General features: G+C 35.9%; 1 protein-coding gene across 1 annotated transcript in view; it reads right to left on the bottom strand.

Moving 5' to 3' along the window:
• The window catches only part of LOC127706496 (UHRF1-binding protein 1-like), a 73,220-nt gene extending 72,143 nt beyond the window's left edge, over window positions 1-1,077 (bottom strand). Inside the window, exon 1 of the mRNA XM_052211147.1 lies at window positions 975-1,077. Within this exon, the coding sequence (XP_052067107.1) occupies window positions 975-1,018 (44 nt within the window). The 5' untranslated portion in view covers window positions 1,019-1,077. The remainder of the gene's footprint in view (window positions 1-974) is intronic.
• Window positions 1,078-13,794: the final 12,717 nt, after the last annotated feature.

The raw sequence follows: 13,794 nt of genomic DNA, 5'->3' as shown, positions 1-13,794 counted from the left end.
TAAACATTTTTGTCAGAGGTCTATCCTCCCCCAAACTTGGAGAATCCAGGTCCATTTGCCCAAAATCATGCGCGCTCTTTTTCACGTTCGCCCCTTTTAAAAGGTTTTGTGTTGAATAATCTTTTTAATTATGGTTCATGTAGTTAGTGTATTGCTATAAATAAAGAAAAGGTTTCTTTTATTGATATAAAATTAATTGACATTCTTAAGCGTAAACTAGTTTCCTTTAGTGTCTTGTGAATTATTTTCACGTAATTTGAAAAATGAATATGCCATGGCAACAAAGGATAACACAATAACCAGGCCACTAAGCACAAGTTTATTAGATGTTGTATTTAAACTATATATCCATTGTAAGTTCCTATAGATCATTTATTTCAATGTGTATAGAAGCTTGAAGGTACCAACATGTATATGTTATCATGATATATTAATGTTGTGTTACAGCTATCAGTTCCTATTGATTAATAATTAATAAAAAATTAATCACAAAAAAAAATCTTTTATCCAAAAAAAATCAAAAATTTTTATTAATGCAAATGTTTATATTTTGTTATATAAATCTAATAATTCAACCAGTATTCAAATAAATACAGTGTTTATGTTTATAGATGTGAAAATATGGAGTGTGAATGTGACCTGATACCAAACTGGGACACTGTCATAATTTGTGCAACAGAACTTCAACAGCACAGCACAAGGACTAGTACCGTGGGCATTCATCTATACATGTTTTATAACATGATTTGTGCATTAATTCCATTCCACACTTAAAATCACGAAAACGAAGCATAAGGATTGACGAAAAAGGTCTTAATAAATCAAAGGACAACTCAGAATGATTACTATTATACTTATAAATATTATATCAATGTACGTAAATTAACCATCTCGTCAGTTTATGTGTACTGATTGTAATTTCATATTCTGTGTCTTATTATGCAGTTTTTTTTTATGTTGTCAATTAAACTTACTTTGAAAGATGCTTAAGAATTTGGTTTTTTAAAATTGAAGCCATTTTCAGGCCTTTTTCAAAGAAAATGTATCATTAGGTCATGGTAACTGGTTGCTGACCGAATGTAGCCGCTTACGCAGTAGAAAATAATAATAAAACAATACGGGACTCGTCGGGAGTTTGATCTGTTCTTTTTACAATTATATCAACAAATTGACGGAAAACATAGCATGAAAGTTCCTTATTTAACATTCTTTCTTAGTATTTGTGCATTCTTCAAATATTTTTGTACGGATATAAGGAGTCTACTTTCATTTTCACTTTATTGCCCCGCCTCCCACAAAAAGAAGTATTTTCTGTCATTAATATGTAATACCTTGACTTTTAATTGGATGCACAAATTATAATTACTTTTTGTTAATTTTAATCAGACATTATTCCGTCATTACCATAATATTTGTATTTGTACTTTGTCGGCATATCAAAGGATGTAGTCATTTAAGGAATAAACCCTAAGGCATTATAGTACGGTATTTGTTTTGACAATCAACAAGTCAATATCTAGGATATTCAGACAACTTCAATATACTGATGTTATGTTTATGTTCCAGACCATATGAGTATTTGGACCGTACGCGCACCAGTGGCGGATCCAGAGGGGGTGGGTGGGGTTAGGGGGGGTTCCGGGGGTTGGAACCCCCTTTTTTTTTGGACGATCAATGCATTTGAATGGGGACATATGGTTGCAACCCCCCCCCCCTTTATCATGGGTTGGGAACCCCCCTTTTTAAAATGGCTGGATCCGCCCCTGCGTACGGTCTGGACCGTATGCGTATACTCATACGGTCCTACCATTCGCGTACACTCATACGGTCTAATATGAGTCGGACCATACATGTATTTGGATGATATTGGGTTAATTTTAAACAAAACATTTATCAAAATCTTTTAATGAGTTTTACAAATCATTATTACTACAATTAGATGAATAAAGTGAATAAGTGAACATTCAATCAATTGAAATTAAATATTTATTTGATTGTCTATCTGAATACTATTTTGGCACTCTCGCCCATGGTGACATTTGCTACCACAAGGAACGTCAGTTTTGTTCATGCATGTTCCTTTGCATGAAATTCCTTCTGTTTTCCTATGTGCATTTTCAATTTTGCATGTCAAAAGTTCTATATCACCCATATCATAAAAAGATGTTTAATATGCCAAATTAACATGATAGTTTGTACAAACTTGCATCTTTACCAATTATATCATCAACCCTATATAATAATCGGGGAAGATCCCCTGATGCCCTATCAACAACTGGTATTCTTACAGTAACAAAGCTACTTTTTCCATCTTTGCATAAGTTATCGACACTTTCTTATTATATAATTCAGTCTCCTGTATTACTGACATGCTAAACACATGATATTAACGTTAACATATTAAATTAACGTGACTTTTTTATATAGTTAAAATATTAAGTTTTTATTTCCATTACAATTAAACTTTTTATATTAATTCAAAATTTCAGTTATGTTGATCTGTAATATACATTTGTATCTGATAAACTTGACCAACTTAATTCTTAAAATTGGGCAGACCGTACGCGTATAGTCCGACCGTATACGTATTTTGAAAAAGTACGCATACGGTCCAAATACTCATATGGAACATTTACACCATCTTTACTAGGGGCGCGTTATGTTTGCGCGCATTTGTGGATTCATTTTTTTTACGTTTGCGCGCAGCTTTTGATTACATTTGCGCGCATTTATTTTACAGGTAAACTCAGGTAGAACTAGATATCATTGAGATGGGAGCAACTCTGTGGGCCCCGCTGTGAATAATGTGTGGTAAAAAATTTGTATCTTTATCATTGGACATGGGGTTGTCAACTGAAACCGAAGTTTATGACCTTGACCTTTGACCTAGGAAGTTGTACATACATTATGACACACCCTCTGGTGTTGGTTTATATACATGTCAAGTATAAACATTGAAATCATAACGGTTCTCAAGATATAGAGCGGAAACGATCTTTACCATAGGACATGGGGTTGTCAACTAAAACAAAAGTTTTTGACCTAGACCTTTGACCTAGGAAGTTGTACATACATTATGACACACTCTCTGGTGTTGGTTTATATACATGTCAAGTGTAAACTTTGAAATCATAATGGTTCTCAAGATATAGAGCGGACACGATCTTTACCATAGGACATGGGGTTGTCAACTAAAACCAAAGTTTTTGACCTTGACCTTTGACCTAGGAAGTTGTACATACATTATGACACACCCTATGGTGTTGGTTAATATACATGTATAAAAGTATAAACTTTGAAATCGTAACGGTTCTCTAGATATAGAGCGGACACAATTTGTTAAGGACGGACGGACGGACGGACGGACGGACGGACGGACGGACGGACAGACAGACGGACGGACAGACGGACAGACGGACGGACGGACAGACTGATCACTATAGGGCGTCCGCCATTCGGCGTGGCCCTAATAAAAGTAATATAAATTAAAATAATATAAAGATATAAATGACTAGTATTTGTTAATTTTCTTAATAAATATGACTATAAATTATTAATTTTGAAAATATTTGTCAATTTAAATTATATATTGTTTATATTGAATTCTAAAATAAATATAAAGTGATCATGATAAATCCCGTTATAGCGTAAGACATACATGTAAATAATTAAAGTTAGTTTGTAAAGTTGCGTCAAGGCACAAGCATGTAGTTTCGTTTTTTCTGAAACAAATAGCAGAAAAAATCAATAGTATACGATGGATTTACATTCCGTACTGATAGAACACTGAATTTAGGGTATATTTCATGGCCTTACACTGTCAAGTATTGCAAAGGCAGTATAAAAACTGACGAACATTCAGCAGCCATTCTAAATGGTTACTGTGAACATAAACACGAGTCCGGTGCTCGAAAACTTGAGAGGCAGATAAAGAAAAAAAAACGACAAAAGACATAACTTCAAGACCTATGAAATTAGTCCGTTGTGAATTAATGAATTATAGAAGAAACACTTATTGATAAAGACCTGAAGAGTTTGACCATGGCTATATACCGAGAAAGGCGCAAGGAATATCCAACTCTACCACAGTCAAGAGATGAGGATCACGTACAACACCATGGATGTCTTAGAATTACAAACCAACAAAAAGGAATCATTTTATCATATTCTATAAATTTTATATAAAATAACATTGTGTCAACTTGTGTCCGCCTGTAGCCCCCTGTTTCTGTAATTTTTATATAGAAATATCACTGTGTCCAGCTGTGTCCGCCTGTAGCCAGTAGATTCTACAAGTTTTATATAGAAAATACGTTGTGTCCACTTGTGCATGTCCGCCTGTAGCCTCTGTTTCTGTAATTTTTATATAGAAATAGTACTGTGTCCAGCTGTGTCCGCCTGTAGCCAGCAGATTAAACAAGTTTTATATAAATATTACGTTGTGTCTACTTGTGTCCGCCTATATCCCCCTATTTCATAAAGTTTTATATAGAAATAGCACTGTGTCCAGCTGTGTCCGCCTGTAGCCAGCAGATTCTATAAGTTTTATATAGAAATTACCTTGTGTTTACGTTGTGTCCACTTGTGTCCGCCTGTAGCCCCCTGTTTCTGTAATTTCTATATATAAATAGCACTGTGTCCAGCTGCGTCCGCCTGTAGCCAGCAGATTCTATTAGTTTATATAGAAATAACGTTGTGTCCACTTGTGTCCGTCTGTAGCCCCCTGTTTCATAAAGTTTTATATAGAAATAGCACTGTGTCCAGCTGTGTCCGCCTGTAGCCAGCAGATTCTATACGTTTTATATAGAAATTACGTTGTGTCCACTTGTGTCCGCCTGTATCCCCCTATTTCATAAAGTTTTATATAGAAATAGCACTGTGTACAGCTGTGTCCGCCTGTAGCCAGCAGATTCTATAAGTTTTATATAGAATTACGTTGTGTCCACTTGTGTCCGCCTGTATTCCCAGTTTTTATAATTTTTATAAAGGAATTGCACTGTGTCCAGCTGTGTCCGCCTGTAGCCAGCATATTATATAAGTTTTATATAGAAATTACGTTGTGTCCACTTGTGTCCGCCTGTATCCCCAGTTTTTATAATTTTTATATAGAAATAGCACTGTGTCCAGCTGTGTCCGCCTGTAGCCAGCAGATTCTATAAGTTTTATATAAAAATTACGTTGTGTCCACTTGTGTCCGTCTGTAGCCCCCTGTTTCATAAAGTTTTATATAGAAATAGCACTGTGTCCAGCTGTGTCCGCTTGTAGCCAGCAGATTCTATAGTTTTATATAGAAATTACGTTGTGTCCACTTGTGTCCGTCTGTAGCCCCTGTTTCTTAAAGTTTTATATAGAAATAGCACTGTGTCCATCTGTGTTCGCCTGTAGCCAGCAGATTCTATAAATTTTATATAGAAATTACGTTGTGTCCACTTGTGTCCGCCTGTATCCCCAGTTTTAATACATTTTATAAAGGAATTGCACTGTGTCCAGCTGTGTCCGCCTGTAGCCAGCATATTAAATAAGTTTTATATAGAAATTACGTTGTGTCCACTTGTGTCCGTCTGTAGCCCCATGTTTCATAAAGTTTTATATAGAAATAGCACTGTGTCCAGCTGTGTCCGCTTGTAGCCAGCCAGGGGTGTTTCTAGGATATTTGAAAGAGGGGGCGTAGAATCAAATCCGAGCGGAGCAAGGCGAAAAAAATTTTGGACCTTTTTTTTGCTAAAAAACATAAAATAATTGTGAAATGCACTAATGTAACGGTTCCTGACTTGGAGCATGTATATTTTATAGTTAAATTGTCAGGGTTTGACATTTTTCATGCCGAATTCTCTCCATTAATTGTCTATTGTATATTGAAATGGTAGGATGAATCTTAACAGCAGTAGACCAATAACGAGAAATTCCAAATTCTAAGGTCACATGATAAGGCGTTACTTAACGTTCCAATAGTCCTAGGCCAGGATTTTATGAACGGGAGGCGTAATTACGGTTGCCCTGGTAAAGGGTCCATGGGGAAGCTCAGAAGCTCCTAGATTTCAACAATTTAGCATCAAATTATGAAGTAGCCAGACTGATAAATATCTCTCTATTTTATATTACGTTCTGGTTTCGTTGAATGACACACATGATACAAGACAAACAAACACTGAAGTATAAAGTTCTTTCGTTCTAAATATTGTAGGCTTTAATGTGGAATACATGATTGAATATGAAAAATTGACGTCATTGTACTACAGTACTAAATTAAAGCAATCATGTCACTGTCTAGTTCCGATAGGAGGTATATGGTACATAAATAAATATGGTGCTTGAACTTCATGGCAAAATGTAGGTCAATGTCACTTAGTTACTCACTAATGGATAGTGAAACAATATGATACTACCAAAGGCTATCCAGATGGGAAGTAAAAATGCTATACGAAATATACATGTTACTAGTATAAATGTACCTTAACGCAAAACCTAAAATGAACACAGAAATACTGACGAACTCTCATTTTCAATGAATGGTTAGACTAGAGTGGATTCATTAGAACCATTTTACGCGGATTTCTCATGGCGTAATCGTCAATTATTTTATCATAATCGAGTTTAATGTCTCTGTGAACATAAAGAAGAAGCAGAGCCCTTTAGACGATCATCCTTCATGGTAAATTTTACGGATCACCCATCGGATGGGGGAATCAGTATAAAAAGAAATCAGAGTATGTGTTTAATTAATGAATATGATAAATTGCTATATTCAATACAATATAAGAAGATTACAATAGTTTTTTTTTTAAAGGGGGGCGTACGCCCATTACGCCCTCACCTGGACCCGCCCCTGCCAGCAGATTCTAGAGTTTTAAATAGAAATTACTTTGTGACAGTGTCCACTTGTGTCCGTCTGTAGCCCCCTGTTTCTTAAAGTTTTATATAGAAATAGCACTGTGTCCATCTGTGTTCGCCTGTAGCCAGCAGATTCTATAAGTTTTATATAGAAATTACGTTGTGTCCACTTGTGTCCGCCTGTATCCCCAGTTTTAATACATTTTATAAAGGAAGTGCACTGTGTCCAGCTGTGTCCGCCTGTAGCAAGCAGATTAAATAAGTTTTATATAGAAATTACGTTGTGTCCACTTGTGTCCGCCTGTATCCCCAGTTTTTATAATTTTTATAAAGGAATTGCACTGTGTCCAGCTGTGTCCGCCTGTAGCCAGCATATTATATAAGTTTTATATAGAAATTACGTTGTGTCCACTTGTGTCCGCCTGTATCCCCAGTTTTTATAATTTTTATATAGAAATAGCACTGTGTCCAGCTGTGTCCGCCTGTAGCCAGCAGATTCTATAAGTTTTTTATAAAAATTACGTTGTGTCCACTTGTGTCCGTCTGTAGCCCCCTGTTTCATAAAGTTTTATATAGAAATAGCACTGTGTCCGCTTGTAGCCAGCAGATTCTATAGTTTTATATAGAAATTACGTTGTGTCCACTTGTGTCCGTCTGTATCCCCCTGTTTCTTGAAGTTTTATATAGAAATAGCACTGTGTCCAGCTGTGTCCGCCTATTCTATAAGTTTTATATAAAAATTACGTTGTGTCCACTTGTGTCCGTCTGTAGCCCCCTGTTTCATAAAGTTTTATATAGAAATAGCACTGTGTCCAGCTGTGTCCGCTTGTAGCCAGCAGATTCTATAGTATTATATAGAAATTACGTTGTGTCCTCCGTCTGTATTCCCTTGTTTCTTGAAGTTTAATATAGAAATAGCACTGTGTCCAGCTGTGTCCGCCTATAGCCAGCAGATTCTACAAGTTTTATATAGAAATTACGTTGTGTCCACTTGTGTCCGTCTGTAGCCCCCTGTTTCTTAAAGTTTTATATACTCGGAAATAGCACTGTGTCCATCTGTGTCCGCCTGTAGCCAGCAGATTCTATAAGTTTTATATAGAAATTACGTTGTGTCCACTTGTGTCCGCCTGTATCCCCAGTTTTTATAATTTTTATAAAGGAATTGCACTGTGTCCAGCTGTGTCCGCCTGTAGCCAGCAGATTAAATAATTTGTATATAGATATTACGTTGTGTCCCCTTATGTCCGCCTATATCCCCTTATTTCATAAAGTTTTATATAGAAATAGGAATGTGTCCAGCTGTGTCCGCCTGTAGCCAGCAGATTCTATAAGTTTTATATAGAAATTACGTTGTGTCCACTTGTGTCCGCCTGTAGTCCCCTGTTTCTGTAATTTTTATATAGAAATAGCACTGTGTCCAGCTGTGTCCGCCTGTAGCCAGCAGATTCTATAAGTTTTATATAGAAATTACGTTGTGTCCACTTGTGTCCGCCTGTAGTCCCCTGTTTCTGTAATTTTTATATAGAAATAGCACTGTGTCCAGCTGTGTCCGCCTGTAGCCAGCAGATTCTATAAGTTTTATATAGAAATTACGTTGTGTCCACTTGTGTCCGTCTGTAGCCACCTGTTTCATAAAGTTTTAAACAGAAATAGCACTGTGTCCAGCTGTGTCCGCCTGTATAGCCAGCAGATTCTATAAGTTTCATATAGAAATAACGTTGTGTCCACTTGTGTCCGCCTGTAGTCACTAGTTTTTATATGTTTTATATAGAAATAGCACTGTGTCCAGCTGTGTCCGCCTGTAGCCAGCAGATTTTATTAGTTTTAAATAGATATTACGTTGTGTCCACTTGTGTCCGTCTGTAGTCAATAGTTTTTATATGTTTTATATAGAAATAACGTTGTGTCCAGCTGTGTCCGCCTGAATCCTAAGTTTTATATAAGAAATAGCACTGGGTAACTGTATCCACTATTATTGATTGTTTATATATAGATATAACGCTGTTTATATTTGTACTCGTTTTGGTGAAGCCATACATACGTGTCCATGTATCTCCGGACACAAAATGCATGCTAACTATATTTTGCACCGAAAATAGGACATATCTTTCTGAAATGTCTGGCCTGCTTTAAAAATACTATTTATAATTTATTTTATGCAGATAGTTTTGGGTCATGTTCAGACAAACCAAGCCAGAAAGACACCTTACAATCATTACAAACACCCGGGGGGGGGGGGGGGGGGGGGAGTGTTACTTCCTATATTTTTAGTGGTACGAGTGTGGATCGAGCAAAACAGGGTCGCTTTTTCATGCCCTGTTGGTTAGAACAGGGTCCCTTTTCATGTCCTGCTGGTTAGAACAGGGTCGCTTTTTCATGCCTTCCTGGTGAGAACAGGCTTTTACAGGGCCTTTTTTTAAACAAAGTATTTGTCTAGAACAGGATCGCTTATTTAACTGTTTAAGATACAGTCTAGAACCCGGGTCTAGAACAGCATCTATTCAACCGGTACATTTTCTTGAGCGTGTCTAGAACAGGGTATGTTTTTCAATATTTCTGTTTAGAACAGGGTATATTTTTCAATGTTTTCTGGTTAGAACAGGGTATGATTTGGCAAGTGCTGTCGGTACAGTTATACCAGAAAGGATAGTCAGTAACCCCACCCGGGCAAACACCAAATATAGTTGACCTATTGCTTATATAGTATACAAGAAACAGACCAATTAATATATATAATGAAATCATGAATACTAGACATCGATAAAAGAACCACGAAAATGAGGAAATCTGCCAGATCTATATGTACACCTTACAATCATTCCATACATAATTTACACCTATGCATAGGAACTATTTTGTTTTAAATATGTACTACTTTCCAGTATGTTCATTTTTTTAACCGGGCCCGATTGGAATGCATCTTGCAATGTATTCCACTCAAACCGCTGCTAGGTGTTATGAGGGGGCGGACAGGGTAAAGGAAGACAGGGAGAGAGGGGGTAGGAGAAAGGAGAAAGGGGGCGGGAGAAAGGAGAGAAGGGACAGGAGAAAGGAGAAAAGGGAGACAAAAATTTATATAAAAATTAATAAAAGTGAGCTGGAAAACAATTATCTCATTAAATTGAAAATAAAAAGCTTCAAGAAAGTGCTAATAAATCTCATAGTAACGAAAGCAACCTCATTAAATACTCTGAGCGTCGTCATTAATTCATTATGATCTCTCATATACGGAGAAAGACTGAAAACTAACAATTTCAAGAATTTTATACTGAGCCCTTGCATGGATCTACAATTTGTCGATACCTGTATTTTGGCATTGCACAAGGTCATGTTTTTCTCTGCTGTTTATAACGTCTCTACACAAATCCATTAGATGTTGGATGTGTACTGATCGATAATTTAGTCTTATATGCATGATTATTTTTATTAGTTGCTAGTGGCTTTGAACTAGCTGTCAGTAACTGCGAGTACTCTCAGATCTGTACTTTAAGTTAGTGTATTTGTGTTGTTGGGATGTACAAGTACCCGGCCACGTCCACTCTCTGTTTTTATACGCCCGTTTACGGGACGTATTATGGTATACCGTTGTCCGTCTGTCCGTCTGTCCGTCCGTCGTCAACATGTCGGACATTTAACTCAAAAACGCTTTAACCAATTTGCATAAAACTTTGGTGAATTGTTTATATCTATTGACGTGAGCTCCCTTTCGTTTTTTATAAATTTTAGATTTTACGTTTCCGAGTTATGGGGTTTTATTCGTTAAAAAAAGGGGGATTTTCCAGTGTTCGTACAAAAACTCAAGAATGCTTTCACCAACTTGCAAGAAATTTAGGTTAATTGTTTATATCTATTGACATGAGCTCCCTTTTGATTTTTATAAATTTTAGATTTTACGTTTCCAAGTTAGGGGGTTTTATTCATAAAAAAGGGGGGATTTTCCAGTTTTCGGACAATAACTCAAAAATGCTTTCAGCAATTCTTATGAAACTTTGGTGAATTGTTTATATCTATTGATGTAAGCTCCCTTTAGAATTTTATAAATTTAATTTGTTTATAGTCTGACAACAGATTTACTAAGTATTGCACAACAGCATAGTGTATTGCACAACAGCAAGAAATCTTTAATTGAATATAAATTCAATTCATATAACCAATTTCAAGTTCTTTGACTACATTTATTCAGGAACCTATAATATGTCAAATATTTAATTACAATCCAAATTCAGACCTGTATCAAGCTTGAATATTGTGTCCATTTTTGCCCCAACAGTTCAGGGTTGGACCTCTGCGGGCGTATCCAGCTGCGCTCAGCGAAGCAGTTTATTGTTATGTGTATTTCTATTTGTTTCCATCTGATGAGTTAAGCCTTTTTCAACTGATTTTGCTTGTTCGTTCTTATGTTGCACTGTTACACCACTGTCCCAGGTTAGGGGAGTGTTGGGGTCCCACTAACATGTTTAAACTCGCCACATTCTGAACGTATGTGCCTGTCCCAAGTCAGGAGCCTGTAATTCAGTGGTTGTCGTTTGTTGCTGTGTTACATATTTGTTTTTCGTTATTTTTTTTAACATAAATTAGGCCGTTAGTTTTCTCGTTTAAACTGTTTTGAATTTGTCATTTTTGGCCGGCTTTTATAGATGACTATGCGGTATGGGCTTTGCTCATTGTTGAAGCCATACGATGACCTATAGTTGTTAATTTCTGTGTCATTTGGTCTCTTGTGAAGATTTGTCTCATTGGAAATCACAGCACATCTTCATTTTTGATATGTATAGAGACACATGTCACTATCCTTTTTTTAAGATTAATTGCTCCAAAACTGACCGATATGCAAAGAATTAAGCAGAAAAGGGATGACGTTACTGAATGTAGAGCAACGTTGTTTTTACTGAGAGGTATTGAAAAAATATGTAACGGGATCTGAATGGCGTTTGTTACTTTGTTTTCATTTCCACTGTCCGGTTTCGTAAATTTCCTATCAATTGTACTGATTTTTATTTGATTTCGACTTAACTGCATGGGTGCACTTTCAGCTTAGAAAAAAAGATATCTTCAACGTTACCCTACCAAACTAGACAAAGGTAATGCTACTGCTACTTCCATGCATGAATAAAGTGCTTCAAAATTTTTATTAAATAAACAGTGATTTTCAAGTACAATTTGAATTTATTAATTTGAGGTTGCAAAATGTCCGATGGCAAATATTTCAGGCATGTTCAGAACGATACAATGCAGTTTGAAAAAGTTCTATCTAAAAGACACATTTAATGGAGCCATCAAAAAAGGTTATTTATAAAAAAAAAAAAAACATTTCGTCAGTTGTAAAAGTGATAGATAAAATAATACATATTTTTTAATATAGTATAATACTATCTATGACGTAAACGTGTTAGTTGTGTGCTTAGTTGCAGACTTTAGGTAAACAAAAATATCTCTTTAAATCTTTTTTTTTGCGTTCGGAGCGCTTTTTTTATTTTACCTTCATCAAAGCACCGATTATTCATTTATTTTTGGCCACTGTTTTTTTAATGAATCGTGTGATTGTAAATTTCAAGAAATAATTTGTTTTGAAATACGGAATTGAAAGAAAAATATGTAACGGGATCTGAATGATCTAATTTTAGTTAGTGCCACTGGGTGCACATTAGGTGTTGACATCCCAAAATGTCAAACCTTTGTTAACTTTTGCCTCATTCTGATGTTGCTGTCCTGTGTAAACTTGCGCTTAATTAGCGCTTATACGATTACAGTGTTGGCAATTTATTGTTTACAAGCTTCCGGAACCATATTTTCTGTACAGTCCAATAATGTTCAGAAACTGGTTACACTCGGAACATAGGGAAAGTTCTGCGGCAAAATATCAAAGTTTAAAGACAATTATTCTTTTTTGTTAATTCCATTCCAACAAACCATTTTCTGCCTGAGTTTCCATGCAAGATGCTTCTACTATGCATTTTGGCTAAATTATGTCCGTATTCTTTTCAAAATGAATTTTATTTTTACATCGCGATGACCGTGAGGGCATTCCGATGTATTGTTGCAGACGAGATTTCTACTTACGTAACTTACGGATCCGTGTTTGACTGGTAACCGTTTATAGATACGCAGACATTATCGAGTGCAAAATAACATTCCTTATCGCTTGTTATACATTCATTTCTTAAATGAATACTCATTGTCACCATCTTATGGTGTTTATATATCTCAACTTGTACGATTCGCTCGTGTATGTCACAACGTATTAGATTTTAGCGAGAGAAATTTATGTATTATTGAAAAATTATTACACTAGGATTTTCGATATCACAAACTAGTCAAAACATTTACTAAATTTTATCATCGGTACAAGGACATCATTCGTAAATATAATTCAACATGCAGACATCTTATACGTTCAGGAATTTCACATCTAATTTTTTATGGTAATATTCTTTACAAAGCACAAAAATGTCAGCTTTCATCTCAAAAGCTAACAAAACCTTTTCAACAGACTTATTAAAAAGGGATATAGTTACGATACTGTTGTCAGGTCATTAAAGATTGCATATTTTGGCTTTAATATTGATTCACTTAGTATATATAGGGTCTTTGCATCGGAAATAAACACATTTATTCTAAAACCAGTTGTTGGCATGATACGGGTTATGTTCTTCTCGTATATTGTATGATGGTATGACTCTAAACCCCTAACGGGAGGGATTGTACTTGATATTCATATGATGAAGACACAGTGGCGGATTTACCGGGGGGGCACAGGGGGCACGTGCCCCCCCAGTCGGGGTCACCAAAACATTTTCTAACATAGTTTTATTGTTTCTGTATCTGCTTATCTAGATCGAAAATCAAGACACAGCTTGATTTGACTTCCAAAACTGGTCGTTAATTGACCCCAGCTTCAACATGTGTGATTTATGACAACTTATCGATGGGTGTGTAAATATTGACACCTTTGTGTAATGTCTA

This window comes from Mytilus californianus, unplaced genomic scaffold (assembly GCF_021869535.1).
Source record: "Mytilus californianus isolate M0D057914Y unplaced genomic scaffold, xbMytCali1.0.p SCAF_6, whole genome shotgun sequence".
Lineage (NCBI taxonomy): Eukaryota > Metazoa > Mollusca > Bivalvia > Mytilida > Mytilidae > Mytilus > Mytilus californianus.
This window is presented reverse-complemented; position numbering and strand designations above follow the sequence as displayed.